Source organism: Geotrypetes seraphini, chromosome 8 (assembly GCF_902459505.1).
Source record: "Geotrypetes seraphini chromosome 8, aGeoSer1.1, whole genome shotgun sequence".
Taxonomy (NCBI): Eukaryota; Metazoa; Chordata; class Amphibia; order Gymnophiona; family Dermophiidae; genus Geotrypetes; species Geotrypetes seraphini.
In genome coordinates, this window is record NC_047091.1 from 126,302,994 (window position 1) to 126,326,984 (window position 23,991).

Here is a 23,991-nt window from a genome sequence, read left to right on the forward strand (position 1 = left end):
TCTTTGGGGAGACATAATTAGACAATAACAGTCATAAATGACGCATTGAAACAAGAGGGATGGGGGAGAAATACAATTTGCAATAGGAGAGAAGAATGATAAAGGTCAATATAGTAGGGAGGGAGTATGCTCTTCCTTCTTTTGGGTGGTCTGAAGATTACTTATCTTAAGCGTCCTTAAATAGGAAGGTTTTTAATTTTACTTTGACTTTGTCAATGTGTGTGTCTTTCCGAAAGTGTGGAGGCAGAGAGTTCCAGAGTGTAGGGGTGGTAACTGAGAAGATCCTCTTTCTGAAGATAAATATCATTTAAAGCTTATACACCAATAAACATCTCAGTTTGTCATATTCATGAATGTTATATTAAACTTTGATAGCTCTGCTGGTAGAGTGAAGGAATGAAATATCAAACTTATCTCAATTTGTCTTTAAATTATATTTATCAACACAAGAAATGTCAATAAGCTGAACATAGCGGAGCAATGACGATTTCATTGCAATTTCTCAAACTGGTGAATGACCAGTGTGATTCACATCCGAAGATCCTGCTTAAGCACTAATAAGTATTGTAGATGAAAATTCAATCAACCATTTGGAAGAATTGTTGCAAGGTTGCACATAGTTGAATGTTGTATATACGTGCTTTGTAAAGTGCTACTGAATAAATACAAAGTGCCGACTGAGTGAGCACATAATTTCCAAGTCATCAATCAAATGTTCCCCTCCCTTTCCAGGTTCAGATGATCACTCCATTCTAATCCCCAAAGCCCTCTCCCTGTCCCTCCTGAAAGCATTGGGGCCCCCTCCTCCTTATTCTGATCACCCAGTACAGGATCCCCTGATCCACTCCCCACATCCCCCCTCCCAAATTAGAGATGGTCTAGGGGTCTTCAGCTCCTGCCCATTTCAGGTCCTCCATCAAAATGACTGACACACTCTCTAGCAGCAGTCATTTTGACAGAGGACCCATTGCTCCTGCTCTGATGACCCCTGAATCACCAGGGGGTCAGATCTACAGGGGATGGGGGTGAGGGGAATCTAATTAGGGGGCTGAACAATTTTCAGAGTGGGGTTAGGACTCAGGAGGGCAGGTTGATCATGTGAAGAGGAGCTTGGGAGAGTGGCAGTGCTTCCAGGGAGAGGGTCATTAGGAGGTAAGCTGATATTCAGCCTGCTATCTGGTTAAATAACTGGGCAGCCGGCTGAATATGTCACCTGGCCACCTGCATTCTAGGCACAGCCAGAGCCTGCAGAGAGCCCAGATATTTAGTGCCAGTTCTAGTTATCAACACTGCATATCAGGGCCTAATTCAGCCCATTTAACAAAATGCTGACTGCTGTCAGCTAAATATTGATCAGTAAATAAAGTTATATTAGTTCATTTAGATTAGTGATTCTCAATCAGGATAGCGTGATATACAAGTGTGTCACAAATACCCATGAGGTGTGTTGTGGAGCTGGCCAGCACAAACAGCAGTGGCTAAGAAGGAAGAGCAGCAAGAAACATGTCTACAAGAACCCCAATGCTACAGAACCCCGATGCTACACTCCTTCCCAGGCGGTGCAGGCAGCAAATTCCACTTACCAGTTTCTAGCAGAAGGGAAAGGGAGTTGCTGGACCATAGGGTAGGGGGGAAGAGGAGTCATAAATCTGATGGACTCTGGGTGGAGAGGGAAGAAGGGACACAAGCTACTGGACTATAGAGGGAGAGGGGTCGCTAAGCTGCTGGATCATAAGGGTGGAGAGGAAGGGAGAGGAGATATGGAGCTGCTGAACCTTAGAAGTGGGAGGGAGAGAGGGAACATGGAATGCTGGACCATAAGTGTGGAGGGAAAAAGGAAATGTTAGACTATAAGGGTGGAGGAGAGAAAGAGGGAACATGAAATGCTGGACCATGGGGGTATAGGAAGATGCTGGACTACAAGTATGGATATATATATATATATAATTGGATGTATGTGTGTATGTATGTATGTATGTTCCAGCATAACTCTGAAACGCATGGACAGATTTCAACCAAACTTGGTATGCTATCTGGTATACTATCTGAGGAAAAATACTGTGGGGTGGGGTGGGAAGTGGGTGACATATACAATTAATCCAAAATGACAGATATTGCTGTAACAATGCCTTCAAGGAAACGCAAGGCAATTGGCCAAGTGTAATCAAAGGCTATAAAAATTAAACAACAGCGTAGACAAGAAACTCCTGAGGACAGGAATACAAGACTTGCAATGCTGCATGAGAGAGCTGCTACATCTAGAGCTTCAGAGACAGTCCAGCAGTGTAAGGTCCAGCTACAGGATATGAAAGAGAGAGCTGCTACATCTAGAGCTTCAGAGACAGTACAGCAGCATGAGGCCTGACAACATGATATGAAAGATTAGTGTCTAATCCATAGTTTTCGAGCTCACTGAGATGAATACTGACTCTCCCAATGCCATTTAAGTCCAAGTTCAGCCCTATAGAGAGGGCCATTCTTGCTGCTAAAAATGAAGATGTCCACGATTCATTTTCCTGTCTAATAGAAGATTGGGATAAATAAATATACGGGCAACGCGAGAAAGAAAGAAAGAGAGAATGCTGGGCTACAAGGATGTAGGGAGGGGAGATGACAGACATATTTTTAGGCAAGCATTTGAGGTATAGCTTGGGTCTCTGGAGTGTCTGTTGGATTCTTGCTGAGATTTCTGGAGATGTGAGTTTGTATGTGTGAGAGTTCCTATTTGAAATTGAATGCTTTCTGGACTCGTTTTTTTATTGTAAACCACCTGAACTTTTATTTGATAGGTAGTATATCAAGCCTAATAAATTGTAATTGTAGTGGAACCATGTATGAGAAAGGTCATGGGAGTTGTTGAGATGAGATAGAGGAAAATGGAAAGGTAGAAGGCCAGGAAAAAAGTGAGATAGAAGAAATTGGAGAGCTAGGGTGTGAGAAGGAGAGCGGAAAAATTGATAAGTAGACAAAATGTAGATGAAGGACTGAAGAGTGAGTGAATGGAATTTGAGTAGGTAGAAAAAAAGGAAATATGTCAGATGTCAATACTCAGTGTTCCCGCTAAGCTGCGCTGGCGTGCGCTTGCGCACAAAATATTACCTCGCAGCGCACAAGTTTCTCGTCACAGCGCACACAGTGTAGAGCACAGTTCTTCAACCGGCGGACCGGTGCCGGTCCGCAAACAAAATCTTGCCGGTCCGCGAAGGATTCGGTCCCCGCCGCAACGAAAGGCCGGCGTCAGCTGACTTGCAACTTCCTGTTGCAGTCGCTGTGCCGGTACTCCTGCCTTCGCCGGGACTCCTGCCTTCCACCGCGTTTGCCTCCTGCCTTGTCTCCGCACCTCCAGACCAGCAGCGGCAGCTGTGTATGCTTTTAACTTCGGCACAGAGCTGCCCCTAATCAATAGTTTAGCGCGGTTTCATAAGGCAGCCTCGGGGCCTTTGCTAGGCCGGCCCACATCGCATCATCGAAGCGGGCCGGCTATCAAAGGCCCCGAGGCTGCCTCATGAAACCGCGCTAAACTATTGATTAGGGGCAGCTCTGTGCCGAAGTTAAAAGCATACAGAGCTGCCGCTGCTGGTCTGAACTCTTGGGCCGCTGAAGGAGGGCAAAAAGCAGCTGTCCTGGAGGTTTCCCTTCCTCTCGCCTTTACAGGTTCCTTTTTTCCACCTTTTTTTTTTTCCTTCAAACGGCAACGGGCCCCAGCATCGACATCAATCAAGTAAGTTCCACTGTCAATCAAGCGGTTCTGCTCGGCCAAAGCTTCCCCTGTGACATGAGCCACCCTCAGGGGAAAGAAAGTGACCCACAAAGGTGAGGGGAAGGGGGGCAGATGATGGAAGTTGGGGGGGGGGGAGAGAGAGAGAGAGAGAGAAGGGGCAGATGATGGAATGGAGGAGATGAGAGAGAGAGAGAAGGGGACAGATGATGGAAGTGAGAAGAAGGGAGAGAGAGCAGAAGGCAGATGGATGTCAGTTGAGAAGGGAGAGCAGATGCTGAATGGAAGTGGGGAAAGAACACATACTGGATGGAAGGAGGAGATAAATAAAGGGGGAAGAAAATAGTAAGATAATGGAGGGGTGAGGGAAAGGGGTGACAAGCTGTGTGTAGACACAGTGAAAAGAGGGAAACGGGACTAAATAGTAAGAAAGAATTTAATTTAGATGGAGGCAGAAAATAGAGAAGGAAGACCAGAGAAGAAAAGGGAAGAGAGAGTAGAGAATGATCAGATCTGAGTGGAGGAAATGAGAAGAGAGATATGCTAAAAACCACAGGGGGGAGGGAAGGATAGAGATGCCAGACCATGAGGGGAACAGAAGGAAGATGATGGATGCTAGACCAAATTGGGGGCTGGGGGGGGCAGGAGGAGAGATGGCAGTGCTTCTTTAGCTTCCAGCTGGCTTAGGGCTCTCTCTGACCAGGGGGCAGTTGCCCTAGTTCCACTCCCCTAACACCATTCCTGTCATGTGTGACTGTGATATTCTGTTACTTGATATTTGTGTAGCATTCTGTAATAATTTGGCTTATTCAGTTTTCTTGATAGTAGAGGGGATATATGTGAAGGGGAGGGGAGACAGGGGTTTTGTTGATTTTGCCCTGTATTATTTGTATTTATAAAATGACAATTGTATAGAATATTGTTTCTTTTTATACTTTAATAAAATATGTTCAATATAAAATTATAACTATTTGAGGCTTGTGCGGATGGGATCAGATGGTTTTTGGGACCGAGCTTGCGGGGACGGGGCGGCGATGGTTTTTTAAAAAAAATTTCAGTCTTAGTAGTTTGCCGGTCCACGAAATAATTATTTTATTTCCGCCGGTCCATAGGTGTAAAAAGGTTGAAGAACACTGCCTTAGAGAGTTTCCCTTTGTAAATTTTCCTGTTACACTATACGGACTAGAGTATGTCCCCATGAACCTACAAATCTTAAATTCAGTTCCATAACTGGCCTGGAACTTAAGCTGGCCTGATGCCTTGACAACATATTTATTTGGCTCATAACTTGCTGGCGCCCGATATTTTTAGCTCACAGTGAAAAAAGTTTGCTCACAACACCCGCCCGCTTAGAGGGAACACTGGACTCAGAGATAGATGTAATAAGGGAATGGAAGAAGATGAGGAAATTAGAGAAAGGACAAATGGACAGCACCCACTGGAAAGAAAGTAGAAGACATGAAAGCAAAAAAGAGAAACTGGAACCAGTAGAAAACAGTGTTTATTTTAAATGTAAGTTAAGTACATTAGCTTTAGGTAGTTTTGAAAAATGTGCATCATTTTTGTAGTAGAAGAAATGCATTTCAGTTTATATTTCTCCTATGTTATGGTAAAAGCTTAGTTTTGCTTCTTGGGGTTCTTCAGTTGAATTTTTGTCTTTCTATTTCTACTTTGTAATCTCTTGTTCTGTATTTGGTGATGGACTGTCTATGTTTTGGGTTGCTGAGGTGTGGTATTCTGTCTAGAACTCTGTAGCAGTCCCACTTATTATGTTTTACCAGTAGTAGGTGTATTGGTATTATATAGTAGTTTGCTACATGTATATTGAGATAGGATTTTTTTTAATTTTGTATTTAGCAATGTGCTTGGAGGAGAGATTTATGTTGCTATTAATCATGAAAATCAGAATATTTATATTTGTTATATGGTAACTTCCATGCAGAAATGTGCTCATTCTGATTTTTGCCTGTTGGGGGTGGGTGGGGGATAGGGTTTTTGTGGATGCAGAGCATGTTTACATTTACCTTATAAGAACTGTTATATTGTGTCAGATTAAAGGTCTGTGGGGATCATATGCCACATATGCGTCAACTGAGAAAAAAAGATTGCGAACTACTGACTTAGACACATGGAAATAAAAATTAAAGAATATATTCCTTATTAGCCATACTTGAATATAACATGCAGTAGTAGGGCTGCCACAGAAGTCAGACGCTCTAATTATAGAAGCCTGTACTTATGGATATCTCCTCCACATATTTATAGGATTTCACTCCCTCTCTTTCCTAAGTCTTAACAAAAGGCTGAAATTACTCACCTATTTCCCCAACTCGGGGAGAGAAGCTGATCCCAGGGGAAAAAGCATTGTCTAGAGGATCAGACTTGTCCAGCTGAAAATGGACCCGCAAAGATCTCTCTCTCATTGGAGTTACTGCATACACTACAAGAAAAGAATGGTGTCAAGCTTAGCAACACACTGACTCTAGCAGCTGCATGGGACTACGGTAGATCGCTGAGGATGAACAGTTTAGGACAGCAATGCATAAAACTTGCATGCAAGTGTAATAACAGCCCGTATATGGAAGGAGCTTCTTCATCTTGAGCTCTCAGGATTACCTTTACATACTGACATATTTTTGTTTTAATTATCTCTGATGTACTTTATTGGCTACCTGTAGTAAAATTTATGGAAAGGCACCTTGGTACCTACTGCAAGTCATAAGAAAATATTTACCATCTCATTCTCTGAGATCCGAATCTGCTATGAGGTGCATTATTAAAAAAACCATGGCGGACAGCAATCTCAGTAGCAGGCCCTCGATTATGGAATTAAATGGGTCATTGAGACTGGGTCAAGATCTGAAGAGTTTTTTTAAAATCTCTGAATACTCACCTTTTAATGAGTTTATGGTGTCTTTTCTACTTTGTATGTAATTTGTAATCCGCATAGGTGGTTAAGCGGAATAGAAATTTTTAAATAAATAAATAGAAACGATACAAAAGCAACAGGCAAGCAATATATTGTTGCTATCACAGAGACATGGTTCAGTGAATCACATGGATGGGATGCAAACATACCGGGATATAATCTTTTTAGGAAGGACAGAGATGGTCATAAAGGTGGAGGAGTAGCTCTCTATGTAAAGATCAATATCCAAGCGACCGAAATGCAAGGGACCTGAGGAGAGGAAGAAGCGATATGGATTGCTCTGAAAAGAGAAGATGGAACTTCTATCTACGTGGGTGTAGTCTACAGACCTCCGACTCAATCGCAGCAAATTGATAAGGATCTGATAGTGGATATCCAAAAGTTTGGAAGGAAAGAGGAGGTTCTGCTGTTGAGAGATTTCAACCTGCCGGATGTGGACTGGAATGTTCTGTCTGCGGAATCGGAAAGAAGTAGGGAGATTGTGGATGCCTTTCAAGAGGCTCTGCTCAGACAAATGGTGACGGAACCCACAAGGGAAAAAGCGATATTGGATCTGGTCCTCACAAATGGAGAGAGTATCTCTAATGTTCGAGTGGGTGCTCACCTGGGTAGTAGCGATCATCAAACGGTTTGGTTTGATATAACGGCTAAAGTGGAGAGCGGCCGCACAATACTTAAAGTCCTAGATTTCAAACGTACGGACTTTAATGCAATGGGAAAGTACCTGGAGAAAGAGCTGTTAGGATGGGAGGACATAAGAGAAGTGGAAAGACAGTGGTCTAAGCTGAAAGGAGCGATAAAAATGGCTACGGACCTTTATGTGAAGAAAATCAATAAAAACAAGAGAAAAAGGAAGCCGATATGGTTCTCCAACCTAGTGGCTGAGAAAATAAAGGCGAAAGAGTTGGCATTCAAGAAATATAAAAAAACCCAAGAAGAGGAGAGCAGAAAGGACTACAGCGTGAAACTGAAAGAAGCCAAGAGAGAGATACGTTTGGCGAAGGCACAGGCGGAAAAACAAATGGCTAAAAATGTAAAAAAGGGAGATAAAAATTTTTTCAGATATATTAGTGAAAGGAGGAAGATAAAAAATGGAATTGCTAGGCTAAAAGATGCTGGGAACAAATATGTGGAGAGTGATGAGGAGAAAGCAAATGTGCTAAACAAATACTTCTGTTCTGTGTTCACAGAAGAAATTCCTGGAGAAGGACCGAGATTGTCTGGCAAAGTTACACGAGAAAATGGAGTAGATTCTGCGCCGTTCATGGAGGAGGGTGTTTATGAGCAACTTGAAAAACTGAAGGTGGACAAAGCGATGGGACCAGACGGGATCCATCCCAGGATACTAAGGGAGCTCAGAGAGGTTCTGGCGAGTCCTATTAAAGACTTGTTCAACAAATCTCTGGAGACGGGAGTGATTCCTGGGGATTGGAGGAGAGCGGATGTGGTCCCTATTCATAAAAGTGGTCACAGGGATGAAGCAGGAAACTACAGGCCGGTGAGCCTCAGTTCAGTTGTTGGAAAAATAATGGAAGTGTTGCTGAAAGAAAGGATAGTGTACTTCCTTGAATCTAATGGGTTACAGGATCCGAGGCAACATGGCTTTACAAAAGGTAAATCGTGCCAAACGAACCTGATTGAATTTTTTGATTGGGTGACCAGAGAGCTGGATCGAGGACATATGCTAGATGTAATTTACTTGGATTTCAGCAAAGCCTTTGATACAGTTCCTCATAGGAGGCTGTTGAACAAACTTGAAGGGCTGAAGTTAGGACCCAAAGTGGTGAACTGGGTCAGAAACTGGCTGTCGGACAGACGCCAGAGGGTGGTGGTTAATGGAAGTCGCTCGAAGGAAGGAAAGGTGACTAGTGGAGTCCCTCAGGGTTCGGTGCTGGGGCCAAACCTGTTCAATATGTATGTGAGTGACATTGCTGAAGGGTTAGAAGGAAAAGTGTGCCTTTTTGCAGATGATACCAAGATTTGTAACAGAGTAGACACCGAAGAGGGAGTGGAAAATATGAAAAAGGATCTGCAAAAGTTAGAGGAATGGTCTAATGCCTGGCAACTAAAATTCAATGCAAAGAAATGCAGAGTAATGCATTTGGGGATTAATAATAGGAAGGAACCGTATATGCTGGGAGGAGAGAAGCTGATATGCACGGACGGGGAGAGGGACCTTGGGGTGATAGTGTCCAAAGATCTAAAGGCGAAAAAACAGTGTGACAAGGCAGTGGCTGCTGCCAGAAGGATGCTGGGCTGTATAAAGAGAGGCGTAGTCAGTAGAAGGAAGAAGGTGTTGATGCCCCTGTACAGGTCATTGGTGAGGCCCCACTTGGAGTATTGTGTTCAGTTTTGGAGACCTTATCTGGCGAAAGACGTAAGAAGACTTGAGGCGGTCCAGAGGAGGGCGACGAAAATGATAGGAGGCATGCGCCAGAAGACGTATGAGGAGAGACTGGAAGCCCTAAATATGTATACCCTAGAGGAAAGGAGAGACAGGGGAGATATGATTCAGACGTTCAAATACTTGAAGGGTATTAACGTAGAACAAAATCTTTTCCAGAGAAAGGAAAATGGTAAAACCAGAGGACATAATTTGAGGTTGAGGGGTGGTAGATTCAGGGGCAATGTTAGGAAATTCTGCTTTACGGAGAGGGTAGTGGATGCCTGAAATGTGCTCCCGAGAGTAAAACTGTGACTGAGTTCAAAGAAGCGTGGGATGAACACAGAAGATTTAGAATCAGAAAATAATATTAAATATTGAACTAGGCCAGTTACTGGGCAGACTTGCATGGTCTGTGTCTGTGAATGGCCGTTTGGTGGAGGATGGGCAGGGGAGGGCTTCAATGGCTGGGAGGGTGTAGATGGGCTGGAGTAAGTCTTAACAGAGATTTTGGCAGTTGGAACCCAAGCACAGTACCGGGTAAAGCTTTGGATTCTTGCCCAGAAATAGCTAAGAAGAAAAATTACAAAAAAAAAAAAAATAAAATTTAAATTGAATCAGGTTGGGCAGACTGGATGGACCATTCGGGTCTTTATCTGCCGTCATCTACTATGTTACTATGTTTTCACATGAACCTGAAATTGATATTGTAGAGTAACACTGTCATACATGCCCAGTTTAAAACATTATACAGTAGAAAGGTAATATCACCTCTATCATGTTTAAGTAATAATACTATCAAACAGATTGGTACACATTACAGAATCACTGCAAAGAACTAATTAAAGCTCTCAATCACTCTCACAAAGCACTCAATACAAAGTAATTCTATACTGCCCCACATCCATTTTTGATCCATTAGAACCCAAACACCTAAATAAAAGGTTTCCCCTATCTTATGAAACCTCCTATCCAATATGTGTCTCACCCAAAAGTTTTCCATATTATACAGTATATTTCCCATATCCAAATCAGACAAGCTATTCAATGCAGGGAAACCTAACACCTTCCAAAATGATGCAAAATTAAGGTTAGCAGTGTTCAGATCGTGCCTAACCAGGACCAACAGTTCCAGGATCCCAAGGAATATCCAGACCTACTATTCTCCTTACTCTAATCTGAACGATCCTTCTTAAGCTTGAATTTTTGAAATTCCACCAAATGTGGGACATATTTCCCCTCTCCCAACAAGGTCTCCAACATCTATCTGCTGATCCTTGCAAACAGTGTACCAGTTTAGCAGGAGTCATACTTAATTGTTTCCCATAAAGTATGTTGTTATCCATCTGGGAACAAATGACCTGGCCAACAACTCCACACTTGCAGCGCAGAAAACTTTTCGGGAGCTTGGTGAGGGCTTGAAACCTTTTGTAAAGACTGTAGCTTTTTCTGAAATACTGCCTGCATACGGAAAGGGAGCGCAAAGAGTACAAAACACAGAGGACTTTAATAGATGGCTCAAAGCCTGGTGTCATCAAGAAGGCTTCAGGTACATAGGAGGATGGGGAAATACATGGAAGGACAAGAAGTTATATTGCACTGATGAGCTACATATTACTACAGCAGGAAAAAGAAACCTTATGGAGAAATTTAGACAATATGTTTCTAGGCATTTAAACTAGAAGGTGGGGGTGGTGTATGTATGAAGGACAATTATTGAGACCACCCCCAGCAAAAGACAAGATATGATGGTAGTAAAGATTGCAACGTAAACAATATCAACAACTCATTAGCATTGCAACGGAAAATGAAACGAAACAAAACAAAAATCTATACGAAAAAGGAGATTACCGCTGAAAAATAGCTGGAAAGCGATGACCACAAATGCTTGCAGTCTATGCAACAAAGTTCATGATCTGCAAGCCCTAATGTTAGAGGCAGATCTGGATATTGTCGCTATCACAGAGACATGGTTCAATGAATCCCATGGATGAGATGTAAACATACCGGGATATAATCTTTTTAGGAAGGACAGAGACGGTCAGAAATGTAGAGGAGTAGCTCTCTATGTAAAGATTGATATCCAAGCAACCAAAATGCAAGGGACCTGGAGAAAGGAAGAAGTGATATGGATCGCTCTGAAAAGAGAAGATGGAACTTCTATCTATGTGGGTGTAGTCTACAGACCTCCGACTCAATCGCAGCAAATTGATAAGGATCTGATTGTGGTTATCCAAAAGTTTGGAAGGAAAGAGGAGGTGCTGCTGTTGGGAGATTTAAACCTGCTGGATGCGGACTGGAATGTTCTGTCTGCAGAATCAGAAAGAATTAGGGAGATTGTGGATGCCTTTCAAGAGGCTCTGCTCAGACAAATGGTGACAGAACCCATGAGGGAAAAAGTTATATTGGATCTGGTCCTCACAAATGGAGAGAGTATCTCTAATGTTCAAGTGTGTGCTCACCTAGGAAGTAGCGATCATCAAATGGTTTGGTTTGATATAACAACTAAAGTGGAGAGCGGCCGCAAGATACTTAAAGTCCTAGATTTCAAACGTACGAATTTTAATAAAATGGGAGAGTACCTGAAGAAAGAGCTGTTAGGATGGGAGGATACAAGAGAAGTGGAAAACCAGTGGTCTAAGCTTAAAGGAGCGATAAAAATGGCTACAGACCTTTATGTGAAGAAAATAAATAAAAACAAGAGAAAAAGGAAACCGATATGGTTCTCCAAACTAGTGGCGGAGAAAATAAAGGCAAAAGAGTTGGCGTTCATGAAATATAAAAAAAACCAAGAAAAGGAGTGCAGAAAGGACTACAGGGTGAAACTGAAAGAAGCCAAGAGAGAGATACGTCTGACAAAGGCGAAAGAACAAATGGCTAAAAATGTAAAAGACGGAGACAAAATTTTTTTCAGATATATCAGTGAAAGGAGGAAGATGAAAAATAAAATTGCTAAACTAAAATATGCTGAGAACCGATATGTGGAAAGTGATGAGGAAAAAGCAAATGTGCTAAACAAATACTTCTGTTCTGTGTTCATGGAAGAAAATCCTGGAGAAGGACCGAGATTGTCTGGTAAAGTAACATGAGAAAATTGAGTAGATTTTGCGCTGTTCACGGAGGAAAGTGTTTATGCACAACTTGAAAAACTGAAGGTGGACAAAGCGAAGGGATCCATCCCAGGATACTGAGGGAGCTTAGAGAGGTTCTGACAGGTCCTATTAAAGATTTGTTCACCAAATCTCTGGAGATAGGGGTTCATGGGGATTGGAGGAGTGCGGATGTGGTCCTTATTCACAAACATGGTCACAGGGATGAAGTGGGAAACTACAGGCCGGTAAGCCTCACTTTGGTTGTTGGAAAAATATTGGAAGTGTTGCTGAAAGAAAGGATAGTGAACTTCCTAGAATCTAATGGGTTACAGGATCCGAGGAAACATGGCTTTACTAAAGGTAAATCTTGTCAAACGAACTTGATTTAATTTTCTGATAGGGTGACCAGAGAGATGGATCAAGGACATATGCTAGATGTAATTTACTTAGATTTCAGCAAAGCCTTTGATACAGTTCCTCATAGGAGGCTCTTGAACAAACTTGAAGGGCTGAAGTTAGGACCCAAAGTGGTGAACTAGGTTAGAAACTGGCTGTCGGACAGATGCCAAAGGCTGGTGGTTAATAGAAGTCGCTTGGAGGAAGGAAAGGTGAGTAGTGGAGTCCCTCAGGGTTTGGTGCTGGGGCCGATCCTGTTCAATATGTTTGTGAGTGACATTGCTGAAGGGTTAGAAGGAAAAGTTTGCCTTTTTGCGGATGATACCAAGATTTGTAACAAAGTAGACACCAAAGAGGGAGTGGAAAATATGAAAAAGGATCTGCAAAAGTTAGAGGAATGGTCTAATGCCTGGCAACTAAAATTCAATGCAGAGTAATGCATTTGGGGATTAATAATTGGAAGGAACCGTATATGCTGGGAGGTGAGAGGCTGATATGCACGGACGGGGAGAGGGACCTTGGGGTGATAGTGTCTGAAGATCTAAAGGCGAAAAAACAGTGTGACAAGGCGATGGCTGCTGCCAGAAGGCGTAGCCAGTAGAAGGAAGAAGGTGTTGATGCCCATTTACAAGTCATTGGTGAGGCCCACTTGGAGTATTGTGTTGTTTTGGAGACCGTATCTGGCGAAGGACGTAAGAAGACTTGAAGCGGTCCAGAGTTGGGCGACGAAAATGATAGGTGGTTTGCGCCAGACATGGCAGGATTAATTTGTCGAGGGCCCCTAGGCACACAAGTACACTGGGCCCCCCTGCCCCGCCCCACCCCATCATGTCCCACCCTGCCCCGCCCCTGCTCTGCCCCCATGTATTTACTTCTTTATTTCCACTTTATTTCTTTTATTTTAAAATTTTAAAACAAACAAAGATTACCATACCAGTGCCAGTGTACAGTTTTTCTTCTATGCAACCTCCAAATATCTCTGAACAAAACTCCCCTTCCTTCCTAGAGGAAGAGATCTTCAGTTGGTAGGGCTTTGGGAAGCCCACCAATTTATATTTTGCATTTGGGTAGGAGGCATGGGGCATAGCGGGAAGAAAATTTAGTGCCCATCATTTTATTGGACTAATACATTTCTTACTTAGTTTTCAGAGGTTAAAACCTTTTTCTTCAGATCAGTAAACTATTCTGCTGTTACAGTATCCCTGTCCTGACCTGAGGAAAGGAGTTATGGTCTCTGAATTTGTAAAAAAAATGTATTAAAATTAGTTCAATAAACAGTATCATCTTATTTCCATTTTCTATTAATAAACGATTATCAACACAGCTACAATAATACCTTATCCTAAAGCAAAAATAAATAAAACAAATAGAAATTTTTTTTCTACCTTTGTTGTCTGGTTTCTGCTTTCCTCATCTTCTCATCATTCTCTTCCTTCCATCCACTGTCTGCCCCTTCCAGAAAATATTTGTCTCCCTCTGCCATCTCTGCTCCTGTCTCCTCCCCCCCTTGGTCTGGCATCCATCACCTTTCCCTCTGTTCCCCTCATAGTCTGGCATCTCTCTCCCTCCCTCCCCTCCTCTCCCTATGGTTTTTAGCATCTCTCTTCTCATTTCCTTCACTCAGATGTGATATCTCTGTGTCCTTCCCCATTCTTTGGCATCTCTCTCCTCTCTCTTCCCGTTACTTTTCTTCTCTGATCTTTCTTCTCTATTTTCTGCCTCTGTCTAAATTAAATTCTTTCTTACTATTCAGCCCTCAGTTTCCCTCTTTTCACTGTGTCTACTCACAGCTTGCTACCCCTTTCCTTCACCCCTCCACTATTTCACTAACTATCTTCTTCCCCACATCCAGTATGTGGGAAAGCAGTAGCAGTGGTGAGGAGGTGGGGGCTGGGCACAAGTTCTCCCCACTTTTATCATCTGCCCTGCTCCCTTCTGTCTCCCTTCTCCCCACTTCCATCATCTTGCCTGCCCTGCCCCTTTCTTCCCACATCTATCATCTGCCCTGCTCCCTTCTGTCTCCCTTCTCCCTTCCATCATGTGCCCCGCCCCTTTCTTACCACATCCATCATCTGTCCTGCTCTGCCTTGCCCCTTTCTCTATCTCCCTTCATTCCAGGCCCATCTCACCACTCACCTTTCACTCCAATTTTTTTTTTTTTAAGAACGGTGACGCCCCCTAAAAGCATCGATTGGCAACGCGGGCCCCCCCCTCCAATTGGCAATGTGGGTCCCCCTGATCAGCAACGCAGCCCCCCCCCATCGACGGAAAGTAAGACAAACAAGCAACGTGGGTAATTAAGGCAATGGGAACTGTAATTTTGCAAGCGGTGCTGCTTTCCCAAAGCTTCCCTCTGATGCGCCCAGGCGGAAACAAGAAGCTGTGTCAGAGGGAAGCTTTGGGCAAGCAGCACCGATTGCAAAATTACAGTTCCCGTTGCCTTTCTTACCTGCGTTGCTTGCTTGTCTTACTTTCCGTTGATGGGGGGGGCTGCGTTGCTGATCAGAGGGCCACATTGTCGATCGGGGGAGACCTGCGTTGCCAATCGATGCTGGAGGGGCCCATCGCCGTTTGGAAAAACAATGTTAATGCACTCCTTCATCAGGCCCCCTGACCATTTTGGGCCCTAGGCACGTGCCTACTGGGCCTATTGGTTAATCCGGCCCTGGCGCCAGAAGACATATGAGGAGAGACTGGAAGCCCTGACTATGTATACCCTAGAGGAATGGAGAGACAGGGGAGATATGATCCAGATGTTCAAATACTTGAAAGGTATTAATGTAGAACAAAATCTTTTCCAGAGAAAGGAAAATGGTAAAACCAGAGGACATAATTTGAGGTTGAGGGGTGGTAGATTCAGGGGCAATGTTAGGAAATTCTGCTTTACGGAGAGGGTGGTGGATGCCTGGAATGCACTCCCGAAAGAGGTGGTGGAGAGGAAAACAGTGGCGGAGTTCAAAGAAGCATGTGATGAACACAGAGGATCTAGAATCAGAAAATAATAGTAAATATTGAAGGAATTAAGGGCATTACTGGGCAGACATGCACAGTCTGTGTCTCTACATGGCCTTTTGGTTGAGGATGGGCTGGGGAGGGCTTCAATGGCTGGAAGGGTGTAGATGGGCTGGAGTAAGATTTGACGGAGACTTTGGCAGTTGGAACCCAAGCACAGTACCGGGTAGATTTTTGGATTCTTGCCCAGAAATAGCTAAGAAGAAAAAATTTAAATTGAAAAAATTTAAAACGAATCAGATTGGGCAAACTGGATGGACCATGCGGGTCATTATCTGCTGTCATCTACTATGTTAATCTTCTACTATTTTTCCTCATAACAGCTCAACTCCCTCTACTAACCAAGCCTAAGAAGCAACAAAGAAGGATGCATGTTCCTGAAGTCAATCCTTTAGTTGCACACAGTTTCATAAAGCTTCACCAAGTCAGACTCTGGCTGAGTCAGCTAATCTTACTCATTTCTTTCCTCATAAAAAAAAATGCACCACCTGCATGTGGGTACAATAGTGCCCTGGAAGTAATTGAAACTCCCTCTATAAAGTGGCAAATGGGACCAACTTACCATCAAATAACTGACTCAAACTCATAAAGCTTTTACCCCCATATGCTGAAAAACAGAGACTAGACTCCTGGCTTAAAGCATGGCTATCCCTCACAAATTCCAACTAACTGGATCCACTATAATAGAATATGAAACTGTACAGATGTATTATTTGGAATTTATTAATTGAAATATGTTAGCTTTGGGCAATATTAATTGCAGATGTCTTTGTACTGTATTCAGTACAAAAATATGGAGCCTCTTCTCTTCCCATTAGCCCTCCCCCAAGTCCATTTCTCCCTCAATGCCTTCTACCTCCTCTGCCCTCCTGAGAATCTCTTTCACTCCGTCTTCTGCTCCTGCACTCCTATGAGACTCTCACTCTTCCTCCCCCTCCATCTTCCCCATCTTTCCCTGTCCCTTACCTCCCTCCCTCTGAATGTGCGGACTTCCTCCCTGCCCGACAAGAGCAGGAAGCAGGGGGCAGGAGTGAGGGCGGGATTAGGGCGTTACACGGAAGGCCTGAGGCCGGGTCTAGGGGTCTGGATTTTCCAATTGGAAATCTGACAACCCTACTTAATCCCCCATTGCCCCAGATATATAATTAGATAGATTGTGAACCCGCCGGGACAGACAGGGAAAAATGCTTGAGTACCTGCATAAATGTAAACTGTTCTGAGCTCCACTGGGAGAACGGTATAGAAAACTGAATAAATAAAATAAATAAATAAAAATAACCAGTGTCATTGTTTAGGACCGCCGATCGCTTGTGAATCACACAATGGCGCCTGTTTACAGAATCGTGCCTCTGACAAAGGCAGGTGCCAGAAATGTAGGGCCATTTGATGTGAATCGCGCCTCTGTAGGTGCTATAGGCTGCCTAAAACCATTTCCCAGTGTTAGGCAGGCTTACAGTGGTGTTAGGCGGCCTAAAGTGCCTTTGGAGGTGCAGTTCCGGTGCCAATTTTTTAGGTGCTGGTAGACACCTTGAAACTCAGTTAAAATGTCATTTAAATGGTGCTCTTTCCTGAGCTTGGATGCCTACCGGCACCATTTAGAGAATCCAGGCCTAACTGGCCACTTTGAGTAAATACTGAGTCTAAAATAATCCTCACAGACATGCACAGAGGTAGCAGGTTAATGTTTTCTCCATCACACACCTGACAAAAACATTCTGGTGTGAGCATTCCACAATGAAATGTGAATCTCATGCACCTTTTTCTTCCTCCTCTGTCCCAATTTCCCCAGTCAAGCCTACCTTTGGCCTGCACCATTTGCCGCCGTTTCTGTCTCATTTTAGCAGCTCTCCCATTCTTCTTCTTCTTCCTCGGGGTCAACAGGGCAAGGCTGTTGGATTCACTGCTCATTGTCGCACTGCTGCTGGAAACATCAGATGGGTCCTGTGCAGAAGGAGTGAGAAAGAAAAAGGGAAAATGAGAGGAAGATCTAAGGCAACATGATTTTAGCAAAGGAAAACTCTGTCAAAAGAATTTGATTTATTTGAATGAGTGACCACTGAAATGGATAGGGGACGGGTGCTAGATTTAATCACCTTGGAGTCAGCAGAGCCTTTGATACAGTTCCTCACAGGAAGCTCCTGAATAAGCTGAATGGCTGGTCAGCTGTCAGCGGATGCCTTGATCACACTGGCGACTAAAACGATGATGATCCTGCTAGAAGGGGTGGTGGATTTAAAGGACATCTATGAAAGAAAGGTGTAGCAGCTTCTACAGCAAGCGTTTGCTTGGGGTCCAGGCAGCAGAGTATGAGGGCTTGCTTCTACATCCAAAAACTAGAAACCTTCCACTTGTACTGCCTCCAGTGGATCCTTGGTAGGGTTACCAGACATCCAGATTTACCCGGACATGTCCGGGTGCCCAGACAGCTTTTCAAAACCCGTCACTTTGTCCGGGTTTTGAAAAGCTTCCAGCTTGGGACTGCGTCAGGGAGGGCATCTACGTATGCAAGGATGCAACGCAGTGACATCATGTGTGCATACATGCAACATCATTGCGTTTCGCCTGTGCATACGCAGATGCCCTCCCGACACAGCTCCGAGCACAAGAATAGGTTGGGGGGGGGCGGGGCTGGGGGACGAGGCTGGGGCGGAATGGGGCGTGACTTTGGTGGAACGAGACAGGGCTGGGCGGGGCTGGGGGGGCGAGGCTATGGGTCCAGATTTTACAATAGTAAAATCTAGTAATCCTAATCCTTGGCATTACCAAGAGACCTAGTAAGGACTGAAGCCATCTACCAGCAGTGGTGCAAGCATCCAAACGTAGCTGATGAGACCCAAATATGATGGTTGAAATGATATGGGCATGTTTGTAGAATTAATTTATCATATTATCAATACATGCTACTGTGGATAGTATATCTACCTGGATGGAAAATTCAAAGAAATGCACCAATGAAGACTTTAATAAAACAAATTGAAACAGACCTAGCTCATTGTAAGTGGAGCTTGAACAAGCTAAATTGCAGCAATGGACATATCACATTGAATAGGAATCACATGGAACATCCAGGGCCCTATAGCACCTGCAGCAATGTACTGGCTATGTAGTCAACTATAACCAGTCATGTACTCTCATGTATTAATATAGAACAAAATCATTTCCACAGAAGAGAAACCACTCTATTCGACAAATTCATTGACTAAACAGATGACCCTCTTTCACTATGTCATTTCCCCACTGCTAACCCTAATTTAATCTCTCAGGTAACTCCTATTTCTCAAGTAACATTTATTCTTCATGCTTTCTGTAATTCGCTGATTGTCCAGCCTTCTTACATTGTGAACTGCCTAGAAGTCGTCCGGTATGGCGGTATAGAAAAATAAAGTTTATTATTATTATTAAAATGGTAAAACTAGAGGGCATAATTTGAGATTGCGGGGCGGAAGACTCAGGAGCAATGCTAGGAAATTCTTTTTCACGGAGGGGGTGGTAGATGCCTGGAATGCCCTCCTGAGGGAAGTGGTGGAGAGGAAAACAGTGATGGAATTTAAAAAATAACGGGATAAACATAGAGGATGTAAATTAAAGAGCTAAGGCCGGTCAAATGGTCAGTTCTTTCAGTGGAAGAAGGTAAAAGGTACTGGGTAGAAGGTACTAGGAAGATGACAAATGACAGATGAAATTGAATGTGGACAAGTGCATAGCAATGCACATTAGAAAGAATAACCCATGTTAGAGTATGTGATGCTGGGTTCCACGTTAAGCAGTCATAACCCAGAAAAGGGATCATGGACAACACGTTGAAACCTGTCCAGCGTGCAGTGATGGCAGCCAAATAAAAACAGTGTTATAAATTATTAGGAAAGGAATACACAATAAAACAAAGGAATATCATATTGACTCTATATTACTCCATGCCGGGACCACATCTTGAGTGTTGTGTGCAATTCTGGTCACTGCTTCTTAAAAACCCCCCAACAGAGTGGAATCAGAAAAGATGCTACCAAAATGACTAAGAAGATGGAACGACTCTTTTGAGGAAAGATTACAGAGATTGGGGCTTATTCTTTTGGAGAAGGGATAGCTAAGGGGAGATAAGACAGAGGTCTATAAAATCCTGAGTGATCTACAATGTGAAATTTAAAAAAAAAACACTAAAATATTTTTAGTTGCATCTTCCACAGAACTCAGTTGATTCTTATGAAATTTAGTGCGTCATGTCTTGAACGAAGTTGATGTAAAATGTTGTAAATATTTCCCAGCGCACACTACCTTGTGAAAATGAATTGTTGCTTTGGGATATGTGCAGAAGCAGATGATGGTTTGTAAAGAGTCTCTGTATCAAAATGGTTTTCTTTGCAGAAGACCAAATTCTGATAAAGAACTTGGTACTGCTGAAAGGTTACAGCAGTCGACAATTATTGAAAGAGTTCCCAAAGAAGGGTTGGAACAAAAACGGTCTTGATGTGTTGCTACACAAGATCCGAGCAACGGGTGCTGTGGATCGTAAGCCAGGCAATGGACAACCACTCAATTCACATACAACATCGTATGCAATCTTATACTGATTCAGGAACATGCATCGCAAACACACCGAACAACTCGACATATAACAAGAGAAGAAGAAATAAGCCAGACAACTGTGGTTTGGATAATTCATGACAATCTGAAATTAAAGTGTCTTAATTAATAAATAGCACAAAAAATATAACCCTTTGGACAATGTTGAAGCCAATAAGTCCAATCACAAATCCAACATATAATTGGCCAACACTCTTAAGTGTTAGCCAATTATATGTTGGATTAATTAATAAATGTCATACCCAAGAATTAATTTTACATACGGTGCAAGCAACTTTTGACTAAGTACCTGGAGCATAGTTTGGAAGAGACAACTGAGGGGAGATATGATTGAAGTCTACGAAATCCTGAGTGGAGTAGAATGGGTACAAGTGGATCGATTTTTCACTCTTTCAAAAATTACAAAGACTAGGGGACACTCAATGAAGTTACAAGAAAATACTTTTAAAACCAATAGGAGGAAATATTTTTTCACTCAGAGAATAGTTAAGCTCTGGAACGCATTGCCAAAGGTTGTGGTTAAAGTGGATAGCGTAGCTGGTTTTAAGAAAGGTATGAACAATTTCCTGGAGGAAAAGTCCATAGTCTGTTATTGAGAAATACATGGGGGAAGCCACTGCTTGCCCTGGATTGATAGTATGGAATGTTGCTACTCTTTGTGTTTTTGCCAGGTACTAGTGATCTGGATTGGCCACCATAAGAACAGACTACTGGGCTTGATGGACCATTGGTCTGACCCAGTAAGGCTATTGTTATATTCATCTGGCTTACAGATGAAAAGATATTTACAGTAGCTCCACTGATTAACACACAAAATGATTGCCTGTATGTGTCTTCAACAACACTGAAGTATGAAATTAATGCCAAATGCCTACTATGGACCCGCCCAGCCTTTAGCCAATCAGTCATGGTCTTAGTAACAATCTCGAAATGCGGATTCACAGATCTGTTCTTCATCGATCCTGGGGTTAAGATCAATGCTGCATACTACCATGACATCCTCTTGATGCAGAAGCTGTTGCCAACGATCTGCCGCGTGTCGGGAGACCACTTTATCATCAAACAGGTCAATGCCCCAGCACATCGGGCAAAGGACACTGCAGAAATGCTACATCAGGAGACCCAGAGATGGGGGGCAGAAAGGGCTCGATAGTGCACTTCAAGGGTGGGCTCACCCACTTTGGGCTCCGGTCTGTTCAAAATTGGCTGGCTATGGATCACTGGAGCAAGTAGTGGGAACTATCCTTCTTGCCGAAGATATTTTCTTGTTCTCAGTCATGTGTACTGCACTTTGAATTACTATGCCAGAGCAAAATAGTCCCCAGCCGACATAGGGCTCCTTTTACTAAAATGTGTTAGGGAATTAACGCGCAGAATAGCGTGTGCTAAATTGCCACGTGAGCTGGTGTTAGTTCTAGCCGCGTAGTGTGCATTTAGCATGCGCTAAAATGCTGCGTGCGCTAAAAATGCCCATAGTAGACCAGAGTGCACATGATCAGTGCTCTTTTAGTATACCTATTAAAATGAGAATGTCTGATAATATTTAACATATAAAATACATGACTAGAACTTAGGATGAAAGCATGCACATGAGGCGTAAAAACAAAGCGTATGAATAAAGTGCATAAAATTGGGTCAATGAGGAGTGCTAAGTAACGATTAAGCTTATAGAATCGTTGCCTAAGCTGTGCACATATTTCCATAGGTCGCATGCTGCTGAATGACTGTAAGAAGGGCTCTCCTCATCTGCATTATCGTCGCCCCTATGGCTGCGCTGTGCTCAGTCTAATGGATGATCTTCAGTCCATTTCTGAACTGAAGGAAGAGAATGATTTTGTCCTAAAAGTTTACACGTGAGTAATGCAACATCACTTGTGTGAATTCCAACAAGATGGCGGCCAGTTAGGTCATCAACTGTGCTGTTTTCATCATCCCTCTTTTCGTTTTTTCTTTGTCTTATTTGATTTCTTTTGAATTTTTAATTTACTGGTTTTGTTTCTTGTCTCTATCACTCACACTTGGAAGCTCCTTCTTGTTTTTATTTGTTTTTTTTTTTTTTAAGTTCACTTCACTAACTCTTCAGTCTGACAGTTGCTCTGGCCTAACAGCTGAGGGGGCCTCTCACCTGCTGCTTGGCTGGTTCCATGTTGGCGGTCGAGTGATGTCGGATTGGGTCCTGTTTTTTTCGTGGAGAGTGAGAGAGATTTGGTTTCGGCTCCTCTTCATCTGAGTGCCGATAACCACATACTTCCGTTTCTTTGCACATGAGGGCGCGCAAGTGGGGAGGAGGACGGCACTTCGGAGGGCTCAGAGGCAGTGCTATCGGAGAGAGAACGGCCCCAGAAGGATCCCAGCGTGAAGTCGGGAGAGCAGTTGTCCTGATTGGGAGGTCGCTGCGATCGTTGGAGGATCCCGAGAACATTGGCGACGGCCGTCGGATCTGAAGAGGATGGCAGTGACCGTTTAATGCAACTGATCGCCGAGTGGCGGTTGTCTGGCTGTTTCAAAGGCCACCTGGTCCTAACAACACGCCTGCATTTGTCACTGCCTGACTTTGCTCTATATAACTAGCCTGCATTTCGACATTGCATTGTCTCAGATCCAATTGACAATCCTACTCTCTGTCACTGTCTTAACTCTGATTCAATATGACCTGTCAGCTTTTCTGCACTCATCACTACATCATGGGAAACCTTAAGGCTGGAATATCGTTTAGTAACTGGGTTCCATATTTCAGGACTCAAGGAGCAAAACAGCTTCATTCATTGGCATGTAGTTATGATTAGAGAATGACACGGTGACAAAATTCATCACCGTTCCCGTCCCCGCGGATAACCGCGGGAAACCATCTTCATGTCATTCTTTAAGGAGAGAGGGAAGAATCAGAGTTTAATTGGACACAACCACTGACCCGCAAGCTTTGCTTTGAAGAATGCTGGTGTAGAAGGACTGAGGTTGAAATAGACACTAGAAAATGACATGGGATTATTTCCCGCGGTTATCCGCGGAGACGGGAACGGTGATGAATTTTGTCACCGTGTCATTCTCTAGTTATGATCTTCGAACGTCTTATCCTATTGTTCTGATTGGAACTCTTTTTATTTATTTCTTATATATTTTATTTTTTATTGTTATTATATTTCTACTTTTAATCCTAATTTTAATTTCTTCAATGAAATCTTGTTGGGATGTTTCATATCTTGTTTCTATCTCTGTCTTTACATTTCACATCTTTACTTTTCATTAATTGTTTTTCTCAGGTACTTTAGCTAGACTGTGAGCCTTCGGGACAGTTAGGGAACTTCCAAGTACCTATCTTTACTTACTTATTCTATTGTATCTTTATTGTAAACCGCTTAGAACCTCACGGTATAGCGGTATATAAGAAATTAAATTAAATTAAAAGTGATCAAATGCGGAAAGCACAACTGATGACCTATTGAAAGAGCTTATACTGAAGCTATTGATGGTTTATATTGCCTCACTTCTATCTATATCTATAGCTTGCTGAAATTGATGAGTGAGCAAGGTACTAATATTATAAGAGCCGAGTACTGAACATCACTTATGCCTTATTGTCATTACCCATCACTTTCATCTTATCCCTGTTGCTGTTAAGACTGTGATACTGAATCAACCTCAGTAATCAAAAAATATAATTTAATGTGGTGTTTTACATACCTCTAAATCTCCCAAAGGATTTGAAGCAGTTTACAGAACATTTCAATTGGCCAAAAATCTAATCAGGTACTTTGAATTTCCCTCTCTGTCCCAACGGGCTCACAATCTAACTATAGTACCTATGAAAGAAATAATTACTTTCATTTACCTATATAAAGAGAAGGAAGAGGGAAAAGATAATACAATAAATTCAATACTA

At 42.9% G+C, this 23,991-nt stretch overlaps 1 protein-coding gene across 8 annotated transcripts in view; it reads right to left on the reverse strand.

Moving 5' to 3' along the window:
* The window catches only part of LOC117365719 (CTD small phosphatase-like protein 2), a 46,828-nt gene that overhangs the window by 14,075 nt on the left and 8,762 nt on the right, over positions 1–23,991 (reverse strand). For all 8 annotated transcript variants that reach the window (XM_033956463.1, XM_033956461.1, XM_033956459.1 and 5 more), the window contains exons 3-4: positions 17,330–17,471; positions 6,036–6,158 (exon numbers count right to left, since the gene is read on the reverse strand). In XM_033956463.1, the coding sequence (XP_033812354.1) occupies positions 6,036–6,158; positions 17,330–17,471 (265 nt within the window). The remainder of the gene's footprint in view (positions 1–6,035; positions 6,159–17,329; positions 17,472–23,991) is intronic.